Consider the following 23,816-nt stretch of genomic DNA (forward strand, 5'->3'; position numbering starts at 1 on the left):
ATGAAGCTTTACTTTCACTTGCAAAAATTAATTCAAATATGAAAGATCAAATATTCCCCCAAATATATATTTCAATTTGATTATTCACACTTAATAGGAAACGTATTGGTAAGCTACATTCAATTAAGGTACAGAAACTGTAAAAGTCTAACCAACAATGAATTAATGCTAAAGTTTGAATAACAACTATCCACAAAAATTGTTCACAAGAGATTCATAGAGAAAAATACTTTCCAAACAAAAGAGAAACTTCATACAATAAATCAATGTTTCTAGCTGGGATTTAGCAAGTAGCTTTAAGAGTTCTTATTTGATACTGCTTTTCTTAACAATTTGGGCATGAAAACCTTGCCATGGTCAGTGCTAACATCAGCCAAAGCAGCTGGCTCCAGTTGCAGCTCCAAAAGCAACACACATTTGTATTTTGAAGTCTGAATCCTGTAAATTGTGGTAAAAGTTACTAAGAAAGGGAAGTAACAGCCTGAAGATGAGGTTTCTCTGAAGTGTAGCCCCTTCGTTTGAAGACTCAGAGAGCACACTTGCAAAACGACCTAAGGGACGTTTAACAAGTGACAGGAGCTAGGCTTTCGCTGAAATCCCTAACTCCTTTTACCTGGAAACTGTTCTTTGAACTTGCAAACGCCGCTGCCACCTCCTCTCCTGCTCCCAGGCGCCGGTGAAGGGGGAGAATTTAACAGCCCACGACCACCGGACGGTAGGCAACCGTTAACGGGCGAGGTGCTCGCGAGTAACGGTCATTCCGGGGGCGGGCGGGGGCGCGCGCCGAGGTGCGCGCAAGTAACGGTCGTTGAGGGGCGGGGCGGGGCGGCGAGTAGACGCGCGAGTAACGGTCACCGGCAGAAGCCCTCCAAGTGGCAGCCGCTTAAGAAAGACGGGTTTACAATAAAGTAATGCTTTCCACAGAAACTAGTTCTATGCAAAAACAAAAGTTAATTTAGCAAAGACAGTGAGTTACAGAACTTAACTGCAAGCAAAGTTGCAAATAGTATTTGTGCTGGTGCACTCCAGCTGCTGTTTAGGGTGGGCTCAGCCCAGCTTTCCGCTCTGGGCATCTGGATGTGTCTGCTTTGGGGAATCTTGCCAATGATCCTGGCCTCATCTCGGTGACGTTCTGGGGCCTTTGACCAGCTGAGCTCAAGGGACCTTGGCTATTCATGTCTGGCTGGGCGTCCTTGCCAGTCTGATCTTGCCCAGTTCCAGCTAGCTCTTTCTGCCCCCCTACCTGAGTGTGCATGGGGGCAGTGTTTCCTGTACTTAGTCCTGTACTTAGTCCAAGACATCCAGGACTTACCTGCTTGCATCATCCCCACTCTGTGAAGATCCTRCTGTGAGCTCAAGAAGTCCGGGGCAGCAGGGGAGAGTGAGAACAGTTAGTGAGGTGGTCAAAGAGCTGCTAGGCAGAAAGGAACAGAGGAGACGGTTATGGGGTCCCGGGCTCCCTGGGTGATCACTGAAGGCAGTGGCAGCAGGGCAGGGTGCTATGCAGCCCCAGCAGTGTGCATGCTTCCCACCATGCTGAATGCAAAAATCAAAAAGGGATTGGGARTGGCAGTGTTATTATCCCATATTTGTTCAGTGCCTAGTGAAGAAGAGTTCAGATCAGCACAGGAAACCACCTCTGAAACAAGCAAGTAAAGTCCAGTGCCTCGCCATAGAAGAGTCCCTCATGCTCAGAGAGGTCATTGCTTGTTGGAGGGATGTGGCTGTTTTCCTTTTGGGGTGGCTCGTGTGGTATGCAATGAACTCATTGGAATGAGGGTGCAGAATCTCCCACTGACAAATCATCTGTGCTGTGGCCTGAGCAGAGTGCAGGCCCTGTGGTCATGCAATAAAGCATAAACAATGCAGTCTTCCATGTTCCTCCTGGGTGCAGTGTCATGGGAATGATGTCCTTCATTATCAAGACAAGCTGATCTTGTTCTACTGCTTCTCCCAGCACTCTCTCTCACATGCACACGTTCCCATTCCTACTGCATTCCTACCAGTCTTTGTATTTCTGTTAAGAATTTCTCCACAAGGACTGACCAGGCTGGATTGCTGCAGATGTAGTTTGGAGAAGAGATCTGGTATCCTAAAGGAGTTGCCCTGCCCTGTCCTTGGGACGCTTTATGTATGTAAAGGAAGATCTCTCTACGCCCAAAGTAGCTTTGATCCAGGGCTTGTACCAGAAGCAGAAGCACCAGTTTCATGTTGTGAGGCAGCACCTCTGAAATACAGATCTACAGGGAAGCCCCACAGCCAGCCTGGTACTCAGACCTGCTGAGAGCGGGACATTCTCAGGAAGACTCTAGGCTGGGGCTGGTCAAGGGGGACACCTTGTGATGTCCCACAGTAAGTAGAGTGTGCATACACCGACATAGGGGTCTTGGAAAATCCCACTCGTGATTTATGAGGCTGCCCTCCTTGATGAAATTCTTCCTTGCCCTGCACAGACTTCTCTCCAGAAAGATGATCTCTCTGAAGATAAATTTGCTGTATTATCTGATGTTTTATCTATTCAAAGATGTTCACAGTTTTAATACATTCTCAGTCACTGCCAGTACTCTTAGATTTTTTCCTCAAAACTGGTTTTATGAAATCACTAAGCCTCCTTGCTTTAAATATAAACCTCAATCAGCTGTAATTGCAATGCCATTATTGCATGGACATATATAAGTTATCTTCAGCACACAGGAGCAAACACACTCTTCCCACACTTGAAGCTGAGCAGCTATTAAGTGTTTAATGCTCCGATGGCTGTCCCAAGCAAATGGAGTTTTAGTCCCAAGTGGAGCCAGGTAGTTGGTGGTTGGCAGTTTGCATTCAGTGAGCTTACAGTGGGCAGCCCAAGTTTACATTTATGTAAACAGTGTAGATGTATCCTGTATGAGCAAGGAAAAAATGAAACCTCAAAGTCGTATTTTAAACTAGCCATATCTCTTCMCTATGCACAGGAAAAAGCTGCATCGCCTGGGTTTGCTGCATTTAAAACCTCAATTCCAACAGAAATTCCTCTTGAAAGCAAGAACTGAAATGTCCTCTCAGAGAATCATTCTTGTTATGGCAGCCTTTAGGGGAAATTCAGTTTCTATTTTGCAAACTTGGGTCATAACTTCAGTTACACAAATTATTTTCCTTCTTTCTTCACCAGGCATTCAGCTCGAGGCAAAGAGTTGTTTTATTTTTTTATTTGGCAATTAGCACTATGCTTCTTGAAAAGTATGTTGATTTATCTTAGGAAATCATTGATTAAGATGACTGTGATAGACTCCCAAGAATGGGCTGGAATGAATTGCAGCCACTAGCTATTGTGTGGGAGATACTGATATTGAGTGGGTCACGTTTGCCAGAGGACAATTTACCATTCCCAGCAACAATTCCCAGAAGACATTCTGTTTGCAAATGAACCACCTGAAGATACTGGTCTTATTACTGCATTGCTCCACACAGGATCTCAAGTTTTGCAAGCTTGAGTAACAGTCAGCAGTTGTTTTTAAGGTGGGAAGGCAGGAGACGACTGTTGCCAACCTTGAGAAAATTGCAAACACTCTGTAGCTTAATTATCACTCCTATGAAGGCAAAATTGTTGAAATGATCTCCTGAGGCACCTCTTCTCAGGTCTTAGAGCTGTATGTTGTGAACTTTTGTCAATCAAAGTGGCTATGACACTGTGGTGAGATAGTAATTTCTTTATAAAGAGCCTGGCTGGTGCATTTCATTCCACACTGCTACACATACCCAGAGTTATGGCAGGTTCTATTTGTTATGATTCCTTACAGATTTATTGCTTATACCAGGTGTCCAGTTAAACGCTGAAGTTTCGAAGTTTGTAGGAGATGTGAAAAAGCGTGGTGTATCTCTTAGCCTCACCTGTCAAACGTACTGGTTTCAAGTTCAGTGACTACAACTGGTATAAAGAGTCTACAAGCAGATGACTGCATTGAGTATCCAGCCTGAGCTTCTTGATAGCACAAAGTATTTTTCTCACTCAGTACAAAGCCATTTCTTCATATTTGGGGACAATAAATACAATGTATTTGCAAATAAACTTGGAACATGAAGACAGTGATACCTGCTACAGGCAGTGGTGCATGTGTGCATTAAACCATGTTAAGGAAAGAAATCCTCATTTTGATCATAAAAATCGAACTGTTATTTTTAGACTCCTAAAGAAAGGCAAATAGACTTTTGGACAGATTTTCAAAGAAATCTGGTTGCCTAATCCTACTCTTAATTCTTAGACAAGGCAAACCACTAATTTCCAGTGGAAAAGCAAACAGCAATCTTTTCTTTGAACCTTTTGAACCGCTTCAACAAATGCTAATCTTGAAACATTTCAATTTGGCAAATGAATGCTGGGAAGCATCTTCCTGTGCTCTGAAGCTTCAGTGTAGGCCATACCTTTGCCTCCTTGCAAACACTTCTGTTAGCAAGTCAGATCTCTTTACCCCTCTAAAATCTTGAGAGGTAAGATGCCACCTGCGGGCAAGTTGCACATGCCCATGCTAGTCAAAGTCAGAGGTGATTTCTGACATGAGAGAAAAATCTTTGCTCTGTGAGGCTTGCACAAAAGCTGATGAGCCAAAAAACAGGCAGATTTCTTTGGAAACTCTCCAAATTCTTTCGTATACATATGTGTATATATATGTTTTCTTTAAGCAGCAGTTTGTTTTTTGATAGAAAATAAGAGACATACATTTCTAAACTGCTTTAAAATGCTAAGTTCCTAAGTAAAAAAAATGTGAAATAAATTAAAATTGCATATCCCAAGAGCTTCCTAAACATTAATATTTTTTTTCCATTTTGTATTTCCATAAGGGAGGAAGTTCTCATTAGTTACATCAATATTAATAAGAAATTRGCCCTTCCCAACCCCTGGTATATAGTGGGTTTGCAGTATTCTGTCCTCCATGCTGTTCTGGAAGGGTTCAGGAAGCTCAACCGTTTCTCGAGAACTACAGTTTTAACAATTTCCAAAAGAAAACTCTTCATATGATCTGTGGATAGCAATACCTGAGTGATGCTTGGGGTATCTGAAGACCTGAAGAAATGTCAGTTATAAAGTAGATTCAAAATTGTTTTGTTCAGAAGCATTAGCACAGCCATTTATCACTGTGAATGAAGATGCCAACTACAATGTAAAGTTTCTTTAACTGCAAGTAAGATCAAAAAAGGAATGTTTAGCTTCTGGCCAGGCATGAAATCTTTTTTCCAGGCCACAAAGTAAACATGAATTCTTGCAACAGTCTCTAGTCCACCTCTTTTCTTGTGATAGTTTTCAGCATACCTGTGGACTAATAAATGGCTTTTGAATATAAAAGCACCTTAGCTGTCCCCTGACTCCTACACAGAAAACTACAGTATGAAGTATCATTCCTTTTTGGCAGTACTTTTGTCTGTCATGTCCATCTTTTTTGTGGTTTACAGATATTATAGGATCATTAAGGGAAATGTCATTTTTGGAAGCTTAAAAGTTAGGCTTGGAAGGGAGACTGTATTTAGGACCTTCTTTTTGCGCTCATACTCTGAAGAACATAAAATGAAATTTTGAGTTTTGGAGCTGGTATGGTCAACCAAGTAACTAAACCCATGACAAAGATACATGAAATGCTTGAGACACACTTATGGCTGAATAGAGCGGGGTAAAATGTAAGATGACATTATGTTTATAGCTGGAAGGGACTATTGGAAAAGAGAAATGGAAACACTTTTTTTTTATATGAAGCTTTTATTAAATTGTTAAATAGAAAGAGGTAATAACTTAACTGTGTAGATAAAAGGGGGCACACAGGATGTACAGAATTCATAAATTTATATGGCTTGGGGAGCAAACTTTCTTTGTAAGTTGTAGACTTCGATTCAAAATAGAATTGAATTTCATACTGTTCCAAGCCAGGAAAGGAGCAAAGTAGGAAAAGCATAATTTCAATATTCACAGAATAGGCTCTTCTCCATTAAATCAGATGTGTCTGTTAGGTCTTCTTTGCACCCTTACTGTAAGAAAAATGAGAGAATATTTAGCTTGCAGTGCTGTCTGAACAAACAGTATCATCTTTCAAATACGTAATCATTAAATCACAGTTTGAAAACTGGGATCATTTTGCAGTAGATTACAAATCACTGGCATGGGCAGTTTTCTTATTTTTCTTCCCTTTATACCTACCATTTACAGAAATAGGTGTTACATTGATACAGTGCAATATTGCTGTTACAGTTTTGATGTACCATAAGTTACTGTATTTCAATGGATCTGCACAAATGCTCATTGTGCACATTCTTAGCCCATGGCAAATTCAAGGTGAGGTGATTTAGCTGATCTTTCTTTCATACTAAACCAAGCTGAATAACTGCACTCTTTCTTTAGGCTTCAGATATGCTCACAGACATTTTCTAGTTCAGCCTTCAGTAGCTTAATTGTGTTGTTGTAGCCTTGGTTTTCATGTTACTGAATGGAATTGAGGAAAAGTGTGTGGATAAATTCCAAGGATTCTGACCGTGGACCTACTGCCTGTCTTCTTGTCACGTGGCTGGGTGACCTGCTTCACCCTTGCTTCACTGGGTGACTTGCTTCATTCTTGCCCTCTGACTTATCTGATTTAAAAACTGCCTCTTTTACAGAGGAGCATATTTAAATGTTACATTATGACTTATTCTCTTTCACAATACAAGAATGTCTAATTTACTGCTAATATTGCTGCTAACGATAGCAATAATATTAAACTGATCACATCCTTGCACATGTTTTGGAATGTCATACATGTGAGTGGCAAGGTTAACAGTGGAACCTGGGAATCACCTGGTTGACACTATGTGTGATGAGCGTGGCCTATCTTCTGGAAAGAATAAATGTTATCAATGCAAGACTGAGCTGTTAGTTGGGAAGTGATGGCTCTTCTTCTAGAGCTACCTCCTCAAACAATGTTTTTTCCCAAATCGTATGCAAAAAGGAAGGTAGAACACATGTTGCTTTGATAAACATTGTTTTTCTTTCTCTGACACTCTCCCTTTTCTCAGACCTACCAGAAGTAAAGATGGCTTGGAAACCAGAAGCTGTATCAACACCATCAGTGACAAACTCTATGAGCATAAGATTGCCAGAAGCAACTATGTCATTGGGTATCTTTGATCCACACGTTTTGTCCATTAGAACTGCAGAAGATTTGCTAGCTCCATCATAAACTTTAATGTAATCACCCTGACATCCTCTGGTTGTCTGCAGGTCGAAGGCTTGAAAGTGCAAGGAAATCTGTAAAAGAAGAGGAAACAAGCCTTCAAAATACATGCATATAACTTCTTTCATGGAGTGTCCTTTAAAACACACAGAATCCAAACTGAAACTAAGTCAGAATTGGAACTGCTTACCCAGCCTTGCCTCTCATCCCCTGAATTTGCAGGGTTCAGATATAATGGGCCTGTGACTGAATGCTCCCATGCTCAGACTGCTTTGTCTTGATTTTGCAAACCTGAAGCTCAATGTATGGAGGCTTTTCAGAATTGCAACTGTGCAGTTGTCTGTGCCCATACCTGGCTTAAGGACATGAAGAAGAAATAGATACTAGTCTAAAATTTCTCTCATGAAAAAGATCTGGCAACTGGTGTGCAGATACAGTGCAAATCGCTTACATAGACATCAGTTCATCCACATCCCAAGACCATTATTGACATGTAATTACCCTTCTGGATCGGGTTCGGATGAGCCAGACACAGTTTGTGTTATCTGAGTAATTTCTTGGGTGATTGGCAGATTTCAGTGACCCAGTTGGTGTATCAAGAATAGTGCTGCAGCGACCTGAGAGAGAGAAAAAATATTTGCCTCAGCACCAAAATTAAAAATATTTCCACTCATCCGCAGCTGTGCACTCCTCAGAATGTAATGGTCTTGATTTCCTGATCTGACAGCATTCATTTCAGAGTATTTGCATGTCTTGGTTAAAAATGAAGGAGGTACTAATTTTCACATAATCATAAGCATCTGCATCAAAATGGACAGTAAAATAGCACATGGAAAAAAAGCATTGGCTTCTTTGGTAATTCCACAGTACAGCAAAGATTTTCAGGTTGAAGTACCCTTTCTACTCTTCCTTTTCAATATAAAAATTGTTTAAGAGTTTATACTTCACTGCCACTGGTCAGTAGACATACGGATTTGCACTAGGACAGCAAAATCAATTTATGTTAGAACAATCAAAAAAAATTATGATGACTACAATAAGTTAAATTCTGAGCTTGGAAAGAGGACTTGGCCTCTTCTCTGCTCTACGGAAAAAAAAATAATGTTTTTTTTTCCCTTTGACTGAACAAATTTCTTTGCTTTTACTGGAGAATTTATTCTAGTAGAATTTTAAGGAGTGGAAAATTTAAACACAATTAGAATGAYAGCTGAAACATTTGAAAACTATTAGGCTAGATTTGGGCAAGGCAYCTTGAAATTGTTCCAGCAGGGGAACCTATAGCTATTTTGGTTTGGCTCTGTCCTTAAATTGCAGTGAGGGACTGAGATGTCTGACTTTGGGGTTTTTTTAGTTTCCTCTTAAGCTCTAAGAAACCCAATGACTCCAGTGAAGCAAACAACAGAATAACAAGTTAGGCCAGTGGAGTTGCACCTATCTTCACCAACAATTAAAGTGTTTTATTTAATCTGGACACAGAAAGCATTTTCTCATTATCACAACGTGCCTCCAGCTTCACCTTTGCATTACCTCCTGAAATGACCCTAATGGGTACCATGGAATTGGAAGAGTAGACTCACAGTCTGTGGGTGATGTCAGTGTCTGCAGAGATGCCTGAACACCTCCATGGAATAACTGAATAGAGGATGAAGGGAGAGCTTTGAAGTACTTACTACAGTTGTAGAGCTTGTTGATTTTGGCCACATCCAAGTTACTCAGTCCTTGTCTCTGTCCAATATGTACAGATTCATCAGGAATTGGTACAATAGTTGCCTTCCCAGTGGTATTAGTGAATGTATGTCTGCAAAAAAAAAGAAAAAGGAAAATTTAAGGTCCTTTAAGGAAAATGACTTTTTCCAACATTTAATGGCATAGTCTACATGCTTTACAGTGAGCAGAACAATCGCATATAAGTTGTTTAGATTCCATCTGACAGATCAGTTGTTCTGCTGGCCAGATCTCAATGCACATTCCAGCAAATGGGAATGCGGATGTCTCTTGTATATGTGGAACAGAAGCTTCAAAGCAAACTGCTGCCCCATGATACAAAAGTGTCTCCCAACCATCCTGTTTGCAGTGCTAAGTTTATGGCGCAGTTCTTCAGTCATGTTTGTCTACTATTCTTTTTAAGAATTTATTAAAGATAGAATGAAAACTCAACTTTAAAGAAAAGTTAAGCAACCCTCTAAGTTCTACCTATGCTCAAAAATATTTGGGGAATAATAACCTTCTTGTCACGGAAGCTATGGAGATGTTAAGATTATTAAGTCCTGAAAAGATCTGCAGAAATTATGGAAAAGGTAGTTCAGCTTTGTAGAACATTTAAAATAGAAAATAGAAAGCTTAATGGAAAGCTAAATAATAATATAGTAATCTTGGGGAATGCCTTGAACTGACTCACAATGTTTTTTTCATGGAAATGAGGAAGCTAATAAAAGAGAGTTATTACGGAAGCTAATTCTTAAGCAAGATTTCAATTCCATGGAGACATTGCCATACTGTTACTTACGGGCCGTAGTGCATTACTGAGGAATAGTCATATGGAAGACCCAGGTTATTGGAGTTTTCAAATTTCCTGAAGTCTGCTCTGTCAGCTGTAATATATGATATCATACTTAAAGCATATTTTTATCCACATCCTCTTAGAGAAGAAGGAAGAGCTGGAAACAATAGGTCATATTTACTGTCCTTTATACATTGAGGAGTTCAAAGGTACTTACCCATGCTGATGTACTCCCACATAATCTTTACATATTTATCCCTGTCACTCCGAGAATGTTCATGCAAAAATCCCAGGGCATGGTCCAGCTCGTGTTGAATTATTCCTTTCCACATGCAGCCTCCTTTCATCACAGAGACAGTCTGTCCACCACCTACTTTTCCATAGTTGGACCAGCAGCTGGGAAAGACATGGAACATCAATGAGAAAAGACACATGGATTTTTGTTTGCAGTCTGTAGCAATCACAGTCCACAGAAGGACAAAAGTGGCTATTGTGTAGAAAATCAATGAACATCCTGCACAGCACTAAGGCCTCCTTAGAAACTTTTCAATAGCATGGAGATTCCTTTATGCTAGCCTTTGGTACACAATGATGTTAACTCCTTAGAATTAAACATTTTTCTCAAATTACTGAATCCTGTATCACTTACAGAGCTAACCTGAATGACACTTTTAAGCTAAGGAAGTACTGAAAAAGTCTATTAAAATTTCTAGTTCTGACCTTGCCAGCCAAAGATATGCTTCATTCAGAGAACTGCTCATCCTAAGTTGAAATCGAAGCCTCCTATGCAAATTAAAACCACAACAGCCTGTTACACGTTGTGCTAAATGTGAATTATACCACACGGCAAATATAGCTAACGATATTCTTTCTGCCTTACTGCTGGTTTCTCATGAACTGTGAGTCACTTTAGTGCCTTTGGTGAGTCCCTAATGTAAGGGTTTGATCTTCAGCAGGATGCTTTGCACCCCGATAAAGCATGAAGTTACTTGTCTAAATCCTCTCCTCTCTCCTCTCTAGGATTACATGGGACAGGTGTAGTGAACACATGAAAACCAACATAGAAATAACACATTTACTTATTCAACTCACCCATCAGCAGATCTGATGCTGAGATAGTCACGTTCTGTCTTGCGCTGCACAAAGTTAATACAAGTCAGTGTTTCAAATTCTGCCATGGCATCATGAATTGCCTTTATGTGGTGCTCCTCTGGGGAAAAGAAGGGGGATAATTTGGGGGTCGCATAAGAACAATGACTTGTGGCATTAAAATCTCATATATACTCAAGAATGTTTAAAGGAGGAGCAGAAACATTAGACTAGTTTCTTTAAGGCTTTTTGCTCAGTAGTGAATTTCATTTGCAATATAAATAATCTGGCACAAGGCTCTCTTTATCCATGACTTTGTCCAGGACTGATTCAGATAAGATTCTGATTTCTAAACTACTTGTCTTATTGCAGAGGTTGCTGATATAGCTGCACATTGACCATTTGGTGACAGCTGCGGAAGCTCTTTTACTGAAGAAAAATAGTCCATTCCAACCACACACAATAGCTGTGTAAAGGCAGAGGTTCTAGAAGATTAGAAGATACTATTAGAGAGAATGACCATCCCTTCTCCAAGAAACCAGACGCAAAATATTATGGTATTATGGATGCAAACCTCTCAATGAAATTTTATCTTTTTTTTTTTTTTTTTTATTCAGACCTATGTAATTTACAATTCATCTGTGCCTGTGCAATACAACTTCATCAACTATTTGTGCAGCTAATGGAAATTGATTTCTACCTTAAGTCAATTGGAAAAAATTCTTTACAAATAATAATAATGATAAATAAAATTATTATCAGAGTATATAGCTACCATAAGTAGGATCCAAAACGTAGGGAACACGGACAATCCCATCACTGGACTGGGGCCAATTGCAATGGCGATTTCGACAGTTGATGGCACTGCGGCTCCTCTGTGGAACTATGTCACCTTCCTGCAAGAGCTGAGAGCTGTCTGTGTGAGAAAGAAAGCACAGAAGTGTCTGAGCCATGGATGTGCTGATCCATTGTCACCTTCTGTTTGTCCTGTTTTTTCAATTCTTGCCTAAGCATCTGCTGCTGGCTAGAGCGAGAAACCATCTATTGGGCTAAATGGACATTGCTCCCCTATCTTCTTCACTGCTGCAAGCTCATAGCTTAGCTCATAGAAAAGTAGGAGGTTCCATCTTCACCTCTTTAGGCAGGGTTTAGGCAAGACAGACAAGGGCTGAATGCAGGTGCAGGAGAATGGGATGCTGTAATGCAAGCTCTGGTTGAGCTGCTTCACCCATTGTGCAACACTGAGTGAGTGTCATCGAATATTTGCTCAGGAAAGGTGTTGATCAAGGATGGGAGATGACAATAAGGAAAATCAAGAGGCAAGAGCACAGAGGGACAGAATTAAAAGGTGGTATATAAAAAACTATAGGAATATTTGGTATCTGTTTATAGTGAAAGGAGTAAAGCATCTTCTGTTACTGAGCAAGGGAAAAGGTGACAAAGACATGTTGATAGAAYGAAACCAAAATATTTGTAAGATTCAAGGAAAGGCGAAGGAGAGGTCTGAAACTGGAATCTTGGTATTAACCATAGCTTAAATTTAGGAGTACCTATTAAAAAACCAYGTGATGACTGCTCCAGTGCTACTTGCATTCAATAAAAAATAAAGATAAATATAAATATACAAACATTCCATGGTCTGTTTTTGAAGACAAAAAAGTACAAAGATCCTTGAATTAAAGCTGAAGAAGCTGCCTGCATAATTCAGTTTCCTCTAGATTCGGGATCATCTTCAGTATCAACACAATAAATCTGAGATGCCCTGGGACTTCAGTAAACTGCCTAGATTAAGTAGTTCCAGTGGCCTGTCTCTAAGTGGGCTTTGTGTGTAGATGCATTAGGAAAAATATTTGTATAGTCTGTGGTAAGACATTGGTCCTCCCCACAAGAAGGCATAAAACATAGAGGCAGAATAAGCAGGGCTTTGGTGCTGTTACCTTTGTTAACTTTCAGAATTCTGTTAAAAATAACTTCCTCCTCGGAGTCTGTCTCTGCAGTTGGATCTGATTCTGCACGGAGATGGAAAAATATCACTTTCTTATTCCAAAGAAAATAGAAATCTTAATTTTTTAACCCAGATGAATTTCCAGGAATACCCTTAAATCCGGTCTTGATTACAATGGTGCACATGAAACTGGCACAGAGTATTTATGGGTGGGCATGACATTAAGTCATGTATGTGTTTGCTCAGGTGCAGTCTTGTGAACCTCCCAACAGCTGTGATTATTTTGGTATTAATCTAGTCCCAAAAGGCTTTCTCTTCCYCATCCTCTCTCTTTTTTAATCACTGCATTTTAGAACTGGACATTTGGCTATTACAGGTCTTGTTCTTCCAGCTCAAGAGGCCCACTGGCATTTTTTTTTTTTCTCCAGGAACCCTCATATCCTTAGACAGCAGAGCTTCCCTTTTGCATGCCTGAACCCCCAACATAAGACACCCGGAGCAAATCTAGAAAGATAGCTTTCCTGGTGCTTAATGCTGGACACCATGACCCTTTCTAAACCCTTGAAACCAATGAAATCAGAGCTCCATGGGCCAGTTAATCCCAGCATCAGGGATTCTGAGGCCTTACACTAAGCAGAACTCAGCTGAATCCATGAATCTAAGTATTATGCCATGGGTCTTAACATCAAAAAATGGAAGTGCATTTGGCCTTTGCACTTACTGCTACTTCAGAGGGCTGAAGTACTTAAAATTCAGATGTAAATAAGGGCAAATACTTAAATTTAGTTGGAGTCGTACATACCATATATATCCTCTTCTGTAGTAAGAGTAACCTGCAAGGAGGATTCATTATTATAATATAGTAATTTGTGTTATACTATAAATATCAAATAATACAACATACAAAGAGGGTATATTAGGATCATAAGTGTCCAGGCTTCCATGGTTTAACCATTGCAGTCCTGAGCTCTTGTTTACTTTACCATATGTAAAAAAATACCACAGTGTGGCTGATATTTTTCTTTGAAAACTGTTGGCAAATAAGGTTACTCTAAAGGAATTCAGTACAGGTGACTCAGGAAATTTGAAGCAAGATCTAGGTTTCCATCTTCTAGCTGTATTTATATTCCTGCTGGTATGAATGCAAGATTACTGAAATAGCTAATGAAATCCTCCCAGTATCACCTCAGCATACAGCTGGGGCCGGTACCACCATACAGAGAAYTGGGGGTTACAGGGATACCCATTTAGGGGGTCATGCCTATAACAAAAGAGATAGTCATTCTGCTCTTACCTTTCATAAAGCAAAAACAGTTTAAAGTTTTCTGTACGACTTCAGAGAAAGCAAAATCCTCCCAGACTGCACAGTGTGGGACAACAAATGAAATAATAATGGAAATTGCCTACTCTTACACCTTTAGTCTGAGATCCTTTTTTCAGAAATGGAGCTAAGGGTGAAGAAGATTGGCCCCAGCCTCACTATTCACCATGCTAAGACCCCAAGTGATCAGGAACCCAAATGAACAAAAGAGTTGACTTGAGCTGTCCTTACCTGAGTAGGTTCTGTTGCTGCAAAGAGTAAGGAAGAAAAAAACAAGCAAAAGAGGCAAATTAGATTCTGAAATACAGCTTCACACTATTCAACAATTCAGGCCTCTTCAGTCATGGGGATGCCTTTGGTAGGTCCCCTTGCTTGAAGAGGGAGCAGGGCATGCTAACTAGGAACAGGAACTGAATTTATACTTAGATCAATTCTAGCAGTTTGTGTGCAAGGACAGAATTCTGGTCATTTACTTTCTAACAATCAGCAAAGTGTTTTATAAGTTGTAGTGTTGAAAGTGTCAAAAGAATTTAGGGATAAAAACATGCTTCGTTCCTGGATTGCTCAGGCACACATGCAGGCCAACCAGTTCAACAGTCATCTCTGGTTTCACAGCGTCAAAGAGTAAGATAAAAATTGCCAAAAATCTCAACAAAAAAATCTCAAAGTCACTCTGTACCTTTCAGTAGTTTTGAGCAATTTTGAATCCTAAGAATGCCTTGCTAGTGTGGGATCTTCTGATTCTGGGCAAATGCCAGTTCTGGGCTGCTAATGCAAAAGTGAAAATCTAATCCGATATATACACTTCCAAGCAGATATCTAATAACAAAAATACTCATTTTTTAAAGAACTGAATGTTTTGTTGAAGGTATCAGGACTTCTGTAGGAAGAATATACTTGTTCATATGACACACTGGTGTAAACTTAAAAGTTTTTGAGAATATTTTAATATTTTGATTCCTAAACTCACTATGCAGTGGTTTTTTTATGCAGAAAAGCATAGGTTTAGAAAGGACATGCAATAGTCATCCAGTTTGTCTCCTTTCTAGTTTTATGTGTTATTCCTGATCATAGTGTGTTYAACCTGTTCTTAAGTATGATGGAGATGCTGCAAGCCTTCCTGGCAGCCCATTTAAGTTTGTCAGTAAGTGCAATCGTCCATGTTAAAATTTAAGCATTTTATTTCTTTTTCCTTATGCAAAATAATTTTGATATTTCTAAAGCTATCCGTGTTCCTCATCATTTTATTCATGTGTGTTCAATAGATGCAGAGTGTACCAAGAATTTTCACAGCCTGTAGAATCTTTCCCTTTTTGCAGTTTCCATTGACCCAAGTGGTTATTGCCTAAGCGTATGTCCTTACATTCAGCAGTTATCAAGAACGTGCAATAAAATTGTGTGGCTCCACTCAGCCAAAGAGGCTTTAGATTTGTCTTTACAGACTATTATTTCAGTTACATGATAATGAAACTCTTGTAATGACAGTTTGTTATAGAAAAGTTAMGTCAGTTCCCAGCAGCTGCATCAGAGAGGTCCATGTCACATAAAAATTTCTGCAGGGAAGCACTTTTTTGAAATAGTTTGACTGAATTCAGAATCCATGCACACAAGAGGAAAGATTATTGATTGGTCAAGTCAGTGAAAATTAGGCTCCAGATTTCTAGAAACTTAGACCCTCCTGGCACTTTTGTAAAGCTCATCTGAGACACTACAGAAAGCAGCAGCCATGCGCCTAATTATGTGAACATCTGGCATGATACATTTTTGAAAACACAGATCAAATTTTCCTTGAACTATAAATACCAAAAATGTATCAAAAGTCACAACAATGATTAATAATAAGAAGAATTCAAATTCATTATATATCTTTACTCAGTAATCCTGCAAACTGGAGTTTCAGCAACTACAGCTCTGAACTCAAGAGATGTCTCTCTGCTGGCTCTAAACGTACTAAGCCGTAATGTCAAAGCCTCCCTTTGCTTCTATGTCATAAAAGACAGCACAAAAGAAGATCTGGTCAGTTTTCATTAGTCCCTTGCTTGTTCTGAAAATGTCAACCAAATCCTAATGCCTTTTCCTTTCACAATAYTTCGTCGCTGACCTGACAGTTTCTTGCTGTCGTTAAGGTCTACCTAGATTTATTGTCATTGACTTTCTTCAAAGACCTCCTCTGTCTTATGTTTTGAGAAAGCTGCTCAGTTACTGTTTTTGACTGTACTTCTAGTTTTCTATCCTAGCACATTGCAAAGCTTTCTCTGATGCCAGATATCCCTTTCACAGTTACAGCTGTAACAACTAGGGCAAGGATGCAAATGCGTAGCAAAGTCTTTTGGTAACATCCACACTCTATTGCAAGTCAAAATGTCTTAATAAAATTTGTTTTTTAAACCTGTGCAAGCACATCTAAATCTGACAAACCATGGCCAAAAGGTATGAAGCACATCTACACTCAGTAACTCTAACTCCAGTAACAGTCAGGAACATGGTCTCCTTCAAAAAGCCTGAGAGTTGGGGCCTTCACACATTCTGAAGTCGTCACCCACATATTAACATGGTTATTTATATTTATGTGACATCCATTGATGAAAATCAATTCTTTTGTTGCATTCCAACAACTTTCATATTTTTCTACATTTTGTGACAGAATGAGGTCAAAGCTYCATTTCAACGTTCTACATCCCAGCATTATGGATGGAGTGATCCTTAAACACACAACTTTGATTCAGATATCTCATTTTCTCTATATCACTTAAATTGACCTATCAAAATTTTGTCTGTCTATCACAAAGCATATAACACTGGTTATGTGCAGCTGCTTCAATTGCTGCAGCTCTGCTTTCAGTCCTCTGTCCCCCAGCTTCCTTCCCAGCCCCRTGTACCAGTTATGCAGCTCGCAGCAGTACAATTATGTGTGACCACATGATGAGTGTCACGCCACTCACTAGCAATTTGTTCACTTCAGGAGCTACTACACTACACTACACTATTTACAGAACACGGGAATCTCTCTGTCTTCCAAGCATAAGTTTTTCCTGTCCTCCACTGAAAACTGAAGCACTGCTTTGAATATCTCTTGATTTTGGGAAACTGGGCACTTAATAAAAGTGAAGAAAATAAATGTCTCAGTAAGTAGCTTATGTGTTAGAAATTGCAAGCAGAAAGCCATAATTTCACTAAACCTCTAATAYGTACACTTTCATGGCATATTTATTCCTGGCAATCAAATATCTATAGTTGCACTTTCAGTTAGTAATGTTGAAAAGATCACTGGATTTGCCTTATTTGCCTTAGATAATCACCAGGCTCCAAAATTCTCACTACATAAATTAATTTGATTCACAGTCAGCAATTACTGGTTGTTCTTAAAATATAGTATTAATGCTACTTACTTGTTGTGCTATTCTCATAGTTCTCCTGAAAAAATCAATAGGTATAAGGTATTATTTTCCATAGATCTTAAATGCAGAAGCAATAACAGCAAAATCAGGCCAAAGAGAGGCACTAAATTATTAGACTGGCATTAGGACACATGGCATTATATTGCTAATATTTGTCTTGTAGGAAATTAAAATTAAACTGGGAYGCCACAGCTGCTCTCCAGGAAAGACCGATCAAATAGAGGAAAGAGCCTGGTTTCATGGAACTGCTCTCACCTGAATAGGAAAAGCCAAGGTAGCCTGTAGCAGCAATGCAGTGAAGATGAGGAGTGCCTTCAGATCCATTCTCCAACTGTGACAGAGGATCAGTGCTTATCGTCTCTGCTAGTGCAGGAGCACTCTCGCTAAATATACCCGCAGAGCCTGCTCTGCTAGGGCTGAAAAACTTGCCTAGCCAATGGGAATCCAAGCAGGAAGCAAACTTTTTTTTTTTTTTTTTTTTTTTTTTTGGAGTCTAACACTCGCTTTAGCCTCTGGGCATCCCCTGGTGCTGTGGCTGTCACTGTGATCTACAGCATCTCTTGTCTTCATAGTGTCATTCATGCTGCTCCCTACACCTGGATCAGCCTCATGTTTCTGTTGCCATGCACTTTTTCTTGCTAGAGCTTTCCTCAAGTGTTCAGCTGATACCACCTTGTTCCTGGATGGCTTTCCAGAGTATTATAGTGCTGGGATTTCAGCTGATAGGTGTCTTGGTGTCTTTTTGCTGTATGTCACAGAGAGCACACAAGACTGTGACAGTATTAACTTATTTCGGAACTTATTTTGGGCAGTGCTTGGTGAGATCTGTATTTCTCCTTCTTAGCCTAGAGAAGACATCCTTCATGATCTCTGCTTATGTGTAGAGGGCAGAATTCTTGTTTCTTCCTTTGTGCTTCTTGATGTTATTGGGATTCCACAATTCCTAGCAGGCCAGCTGTTGTGGCAGACTTTATAACCAGAAGGCAGAGAGGAGAAGAAAGACAAAGCAGCATAAATAGCATTTAGTTATTTTGGAAATGATTAACATGTCCACTGCTCAATGGAACTCCCTGCTCCAGGAAGCAGGCGTAGGAAGCAGTGAGTAGACACAGCAAATCGTGTTAGTAGGTAATAAATTTCAGCCACTGAAACTTAACCTTTCAGGGTATCAAAGCACTGTCTGGTGAACCATTTGCTGAATATCCTGTACCTGGTGAATAGTCTGGTTCTTCATATGCTCCTGTTTTGAGTCTGAGTCAATTTTCCATTTGTGGAGAAGGAAACTGAATTACAGATTACACAGATTCTACCTCTAGACCCTGCAAGTATTCGGATACCCTCACAGTAAGCTTAAAATCTGAAAATAATAACTTAGACTTTTACTGCATCTTTTCATAGCAAATAAGATGTTTTAAAACGATCTAGCATTAGAAATTATGTATCGTAGTTGGTGAATGATTCAAAGATCAGTAGAGGACTAGAAAGCTTTCTATTTGTTTGTCACCAAATCAAACCCAGTCAAAGGTAGGAATTCCATGGAAATTTGAATTGCATTGGTGGGGATTACTCTTAATTTTAGCAGATTAAAGTTCCTAATCACACACTATTTTAGGCTATTGACTGAAACCAGGGACAAACTTTGACTACCCCACAGGGGGCAGCATAGGGGAATTTTTTTCTCTTTTTACACTGACAATTTGTGGGTGAAGTGCCTTGAACACCAGATAATAAAAAGAAGGGTAGCACATGTCACCCTGAAAGAACAAAGACTGGGCAGACACTGCTGCAGAGACTGTGTCCTCTGTGCATACAAATATTTGCACTAAGCAATGCTAAGTGCTTTTTTCATATTTTGTTTCACAGAGAGGAAAATCTACCTTGTGCTGAAGCAAAGTTGTGCAGCTGTGATCTGCAGGCCTAYAATGGATCCCTGGACTTCTCACTCAACACAGGGACAAAGTAGATGTCTCTGATTCCAGATGCCTTGGTATGCTGAAACATACCAAAAAGATCCCACTGAATGGAACTTGTGTGTAATGTACTTGCATTAATGTTGAGAGAAAAAAAAAATAGAAAAGTCAAATAAGTATCTCAGACAAAGCACAAGATATTGCCAGATTTATATACAGAGTTACTAACAAAACTGTCCAGAGCAAACTGACCAGTTGAGGAAGAAAAGGAGAGATCAGACAGTGAAACAATGAGTTTTAACAACAAGTTAGGAAGGTGAGTATCCTTAGCATCTTTGTAGAACCTTGTTGGGAAGTTACTACATCCTCCTGAGTGGCTGATTAGCTCCTRTCATCAGGAAAGGGTAAAGCAACTGGATTGCCAGAGAAGGTGGTGCTCATTTTATGCTGGATATAATCAACGATTCATGAGACCGTTTGGTGCATGTTGCCTTCTCCATATACTAACACTAGCAATGACAGAGGAGATTGCTGTTATCACGAACATGGTGGCAAATGTTACAGCTGGCAAACAGTGCAATAAAGCAAGGATGTGTGTGCACATGCAGGAAAGCTACTGCTAGTCCTGAAATTCCTAACCATCAACTTAGTTTTGTGACTGTGATTTATATTCAATATTTGTTTGTTTTCCTAATTATGGTATTCAGTAGGGGAAGGATTGCCAGTATTCCTGTTGTCCTTCATCAAAAAGGTAGCTAACTTTCCTATATATTGCAAGGATAGGACATGGCGTTACTAGATGTAATACAGCCGGTACCTCCAAGAGAAAAAGTGCCACAGAAATTGTCTTTGAATCTTTATGAACCACAGTGGAGCTTCACAATGAGGAGGTGCCTTCATATGTATAGAAGAAAAGCATGCAGGGAATTTTGTTGAGACTCAAGTCATCCTGTGCACATTCCTGTTTCTGGAAGACAGTACTTTGCAAAAGTGAGAAAGATTTGATAGATGTTAAAAAAAAAAAAAGCAATACAACATGAATGAATGTTTGGAAAATGTCTTATTTGAAGATCTGTCAGCAAAAATACTAGCTGGTTTCAGTTCAACTGTGGTTCATTTATTCTGAATCTTCTGACCAGGATGCCTGCTCCCTGCAATGCTTCTGCTGTGATGCTGCCCAGTTTCCTTCTCACTAGTTCCTGCTGCTGTGAAAAGCTCTCACACAGAATTGACCTTTTCTTTGGTGTCTTTATTGATCAGGTAGAGAGTTTTCTGATATAAATCAGTCCTCACAGAGTTTTGTTCTAGTCTGTCTTAAAGTTCCAGACCTTTAGTCTATTTTATAATTCTCCTCTTCTGTTCAAACAACATTTGATGGTCTTTGAATTCGTTACAAATTGCCCATAGTTCTTTGGCAATGGAGTGACTGGGAGTGAATAAATTGAGTTGAATTCATGTCAGTCTTTACTGTGTTTTGCTGGTAAAAATTATTATTGGAGCCCTGACAGCTTCTGAGGGTCTCCTAGGTAGCTTGCATAGACTTCACGTCCTTGTGTAGAAGACAGTGTTATAAAAGACAAGTTTAGATAAGGCAAAGTGTTCTTAAAAGCTGTTTTCACACACCCAAGAGTATACGTGATGGATCAAAAGATTTAGCTGTTCTTTCATATCCCTCTGTCCCACTCCTCACTCCTTTGTATTCTCTCTCCCAGAAAAGATCTTGAGTTCCTCAGCCTAATTCCAGATTGCTTTTGTGTCTTTGTTTCCATTTTTTTGAGAGCTGCTGAATATTTCCATATCCCTGTTAACAGCACGTGCAGYGATTCCCAATGTTGTTTCAGCAGATTCCTTATCAGGGCATTTACACATCATCCATAGTGTTAACAATTAGCTCCAACGGTAGGTCTAGCAAATGTAAGAGAATTTCGGCATAAATGATGAACTGTTACTTGTCTTTGGTTAGATGCTTTTCTATCTAACTGACAGTGAAAATGAACCAAATCCTCAGTCTGTCATCAGAAAATGAGCAACAACGAAGAAAATAAATATTTTGGGGATGAATTCTTCTTTACAAAAAAAAAAAAAAAGCTGAAAAACTTGAAACAATTTGAAAAAGTCAAAACATAACTTTTTGAAATAAATGTATAAATAAGACAAATTTTCATTTCAAAAAGAGTTCCCAAGGCCAAATTTAGCTAAACATAATTTAGCAATTAAACTGCCACTTCAAATTATTTGCTGTATGATCCAAAGATTATTGGGAGGGGGGAAATGGAGGTGATCAATCTGGAACTTTAATTTGGACAACTCTAGTAATGAACTTCTGATTGTCTTGAAAGAAACAAAAAATTCCTGTCTGCTATCAGGAGAAGCCATCTGATTTGTCTGCTGCCCTTAGGTGGAGAAARGACTGATCAAAGGTTTTACACGATGTTTTCTACCTGCAGAACAATGTTAGTCTGATTGCAAAGGAATCCATGTGATGGGTTAAGGTGAGAGATTTACAGCAGTGCCTGARGGTATCTTTGGTCTCTGCCCTCTGAAAGGAGACATGCCATCACTGARCAGCACACGTATAACACTGGGGAGGTCTTCTGTCTGGTCTCCTTGTGACAGATTGTGCAATGTCAGCCAGCTCTCCTGCTTTTTTTCATTTTCTAGACTCTTCTTATTTTTAATCACATTAATTGTTCCACAAAAGTTGCTTCTGTGAATACTTCTTTGAGTATTTAACTGAAGGAATTGAAATATGGTCTCAGGTTTKCCTCTCAGATGCATGGAACTAACTGTGTGTGCCATCAGCAAAAAAWGCCCATCTTTGGCTTTACAAAGATCTGCCAGATAGAGACCACTGTAAATCTTGATGATTGTCTCTACCTTGGACAAATATTCTCCTATGCACTATCAAAAGCATCAGCTGTTGATCAATTTTATTTTCTTTTTACTTCAGCAGAAAGACTGTCTCATCTAATACYTTTGCTTCTGCCTCACTTAGTGGTTCTCTGAATGTCTCTCTCTCTTTCGAATTTTTGGGCTTTTCAGTGGGAATCTTAAGATGAGAAGGTGGTTTCAGGTCTTACTGTATTTTTCTCAATGCAGATTCTCTTATCAATACGAGCCTCACAGTGAATTACTCTATTTATCAGATTAGTACATTTCTTAGCTTCCTCTTTGGGAGTAGGATTTGTAGCTCCTTCATGCCTCCTGGCTAAGTTAGGACATCTTAGCCTACCACTTCTGATTTCCACAGAGTTCCACGGAGAAATACCTGATTTTCACCACAGCAGGACTTGACATCCTGATTTTCACCACAGCAGGACTTGACATCCCTCCAGTTTTGCAGGCAGGTAGGAAGATGAGCTCAGGAACAACAACAACAACAACAAAAACAGGAGTTCTAGTAAAGTGAACAGAATCCAGATGAAACATAGTCAAAAGCATAGTATTTGAGGAAAGTTAGAATCTAGCCTTCACTGTCCCTGTCTCATGAGAGAGCTTCTATCTAGACAGACTAAATGCCTATTTTGAAAGACTGTCTGATAATAAACTTTAAACTACTAAATGCCAAAGGATATGCTTCTTGCTCTGAGTCTTATCCAAAGAGAATATTTGCCTAAGGACAAGAAATAGTAGTTCCTTGACAGCTTTTGATGGCTTTGACCACTACAAATAATGTCAGGTTGGTTCCTGGAATGACAGAAGGAAAGCCAGAAAATTTGTTTTGTTCATTGTCTGCTGTAAAGACATTAGTAATAACAAGTGGGTCCCAGACAGCTGGACCAGGGGCCACTGATCAGGCCTGAGGGCCTGGGGAGTCCAGACTGGAACAACAGGGCCTGCCAGCCCTTTAGATGGGGGTGCCACAGCAGAGCTGGAGAGAACAGGAGAAATAACTGGAATAGCAGGTTTGCTGAAATTAGGATGGATGAGTATGGACAAAGCTTTAGCATGTAGGGAAAGGAAGGTGGGAATCCAAAGGCATGCATTGCCAGTGTTGGCAGGGACGCCCTGAGGTCGTTTGCACAGCTCTGCTTCAGTCTGGACTAGTCATCATTATTACCCCTTGTTAAAGAATTTTTGCTTTTACAAGAAAATAATGCATGTTCTAAAACCTACAATTAGAAGCCAACATTCAAGCATGTCATCTGTCACACAAAAATCCCTCCTTCCTACTTCAATTATTGATGTCTTGTTCYACAAGGAGCGAAAAATTGCTTCCCTTTATTGGTCAGGGATGATGCTCCTGCATCATCATGTCCGAATGCTCCATAAACTTTCATGGATCTATCCTTACAGCACTCCCATCTGGCAAAGAAGATTTTTTTTCCCCTATTTGACAGGAGAGAGAGTTGAACGTGTACACATATTGCTCACATGCCTCTTRCCCCCAGCTAATGGTTTGTTCAAGGTTTGCTGATCATCCAGGAATCTCAGCCACCATGGAGCCTGTAAGGATCCCAAAATAGGTAAATGCCAGTCCA

General features: G+C 39.7%; 1 protein-coding gene across 1 annotated transcript; it reads right to left on the bottom strand.

Moving 5' to 3' along the window:
* Positions 1-5,959: 5,959 nt before the first annotated feature.
* Positions 5,960-17,749, bottom strand: LOC112943827 (astacin-like metalloendopeptidase). The gene is made up of 13 exons (XM_026035124.1): positions 17,681-17,749; positions 17,417-17,441; positions 14,259-14,275; positions 13,509-13,539; positions 12,699-12,770; positions 11,537-11,677; positions 10,765-10,882; positions 9,890-10,068; positions 9,679-9,763; positions 8,843-8,970; positions 7,674-7,789; positions 7,021-7,246; positions 5,960-5,994 (listed from the first exon to the last, which is right to left on the bottom strand). The coding sequence occupies exons 1-13, from the start codon at positions 17,747-17,749 to the stop codon at positions 5,960-5,962; spliced, it is 1,242 nt and encodes a 413-aa protein (XP_025890909.1).
* Between the last annotated feature and the right edge of the window lie 6,067 nt (positions 17,750-23,816).

This window comes from Nothoprocta perdicaria, unplaced genomic scaffold (genome assembly GCF_003342845.1).
Source record: "Nothoprocta perdicaria isolate Ctin4 unplaced genomic scaffold, notPer1 scaffold_156, whole genome shotgun sequence".
Classification (NCBI taxonomy): domain Eukaryota; kingdom Metazoa; phylum Chordata; class Aves; order Tinamiformes; family Tinamidae; genus Nothoprocta; species Nothoprocta perdicaria.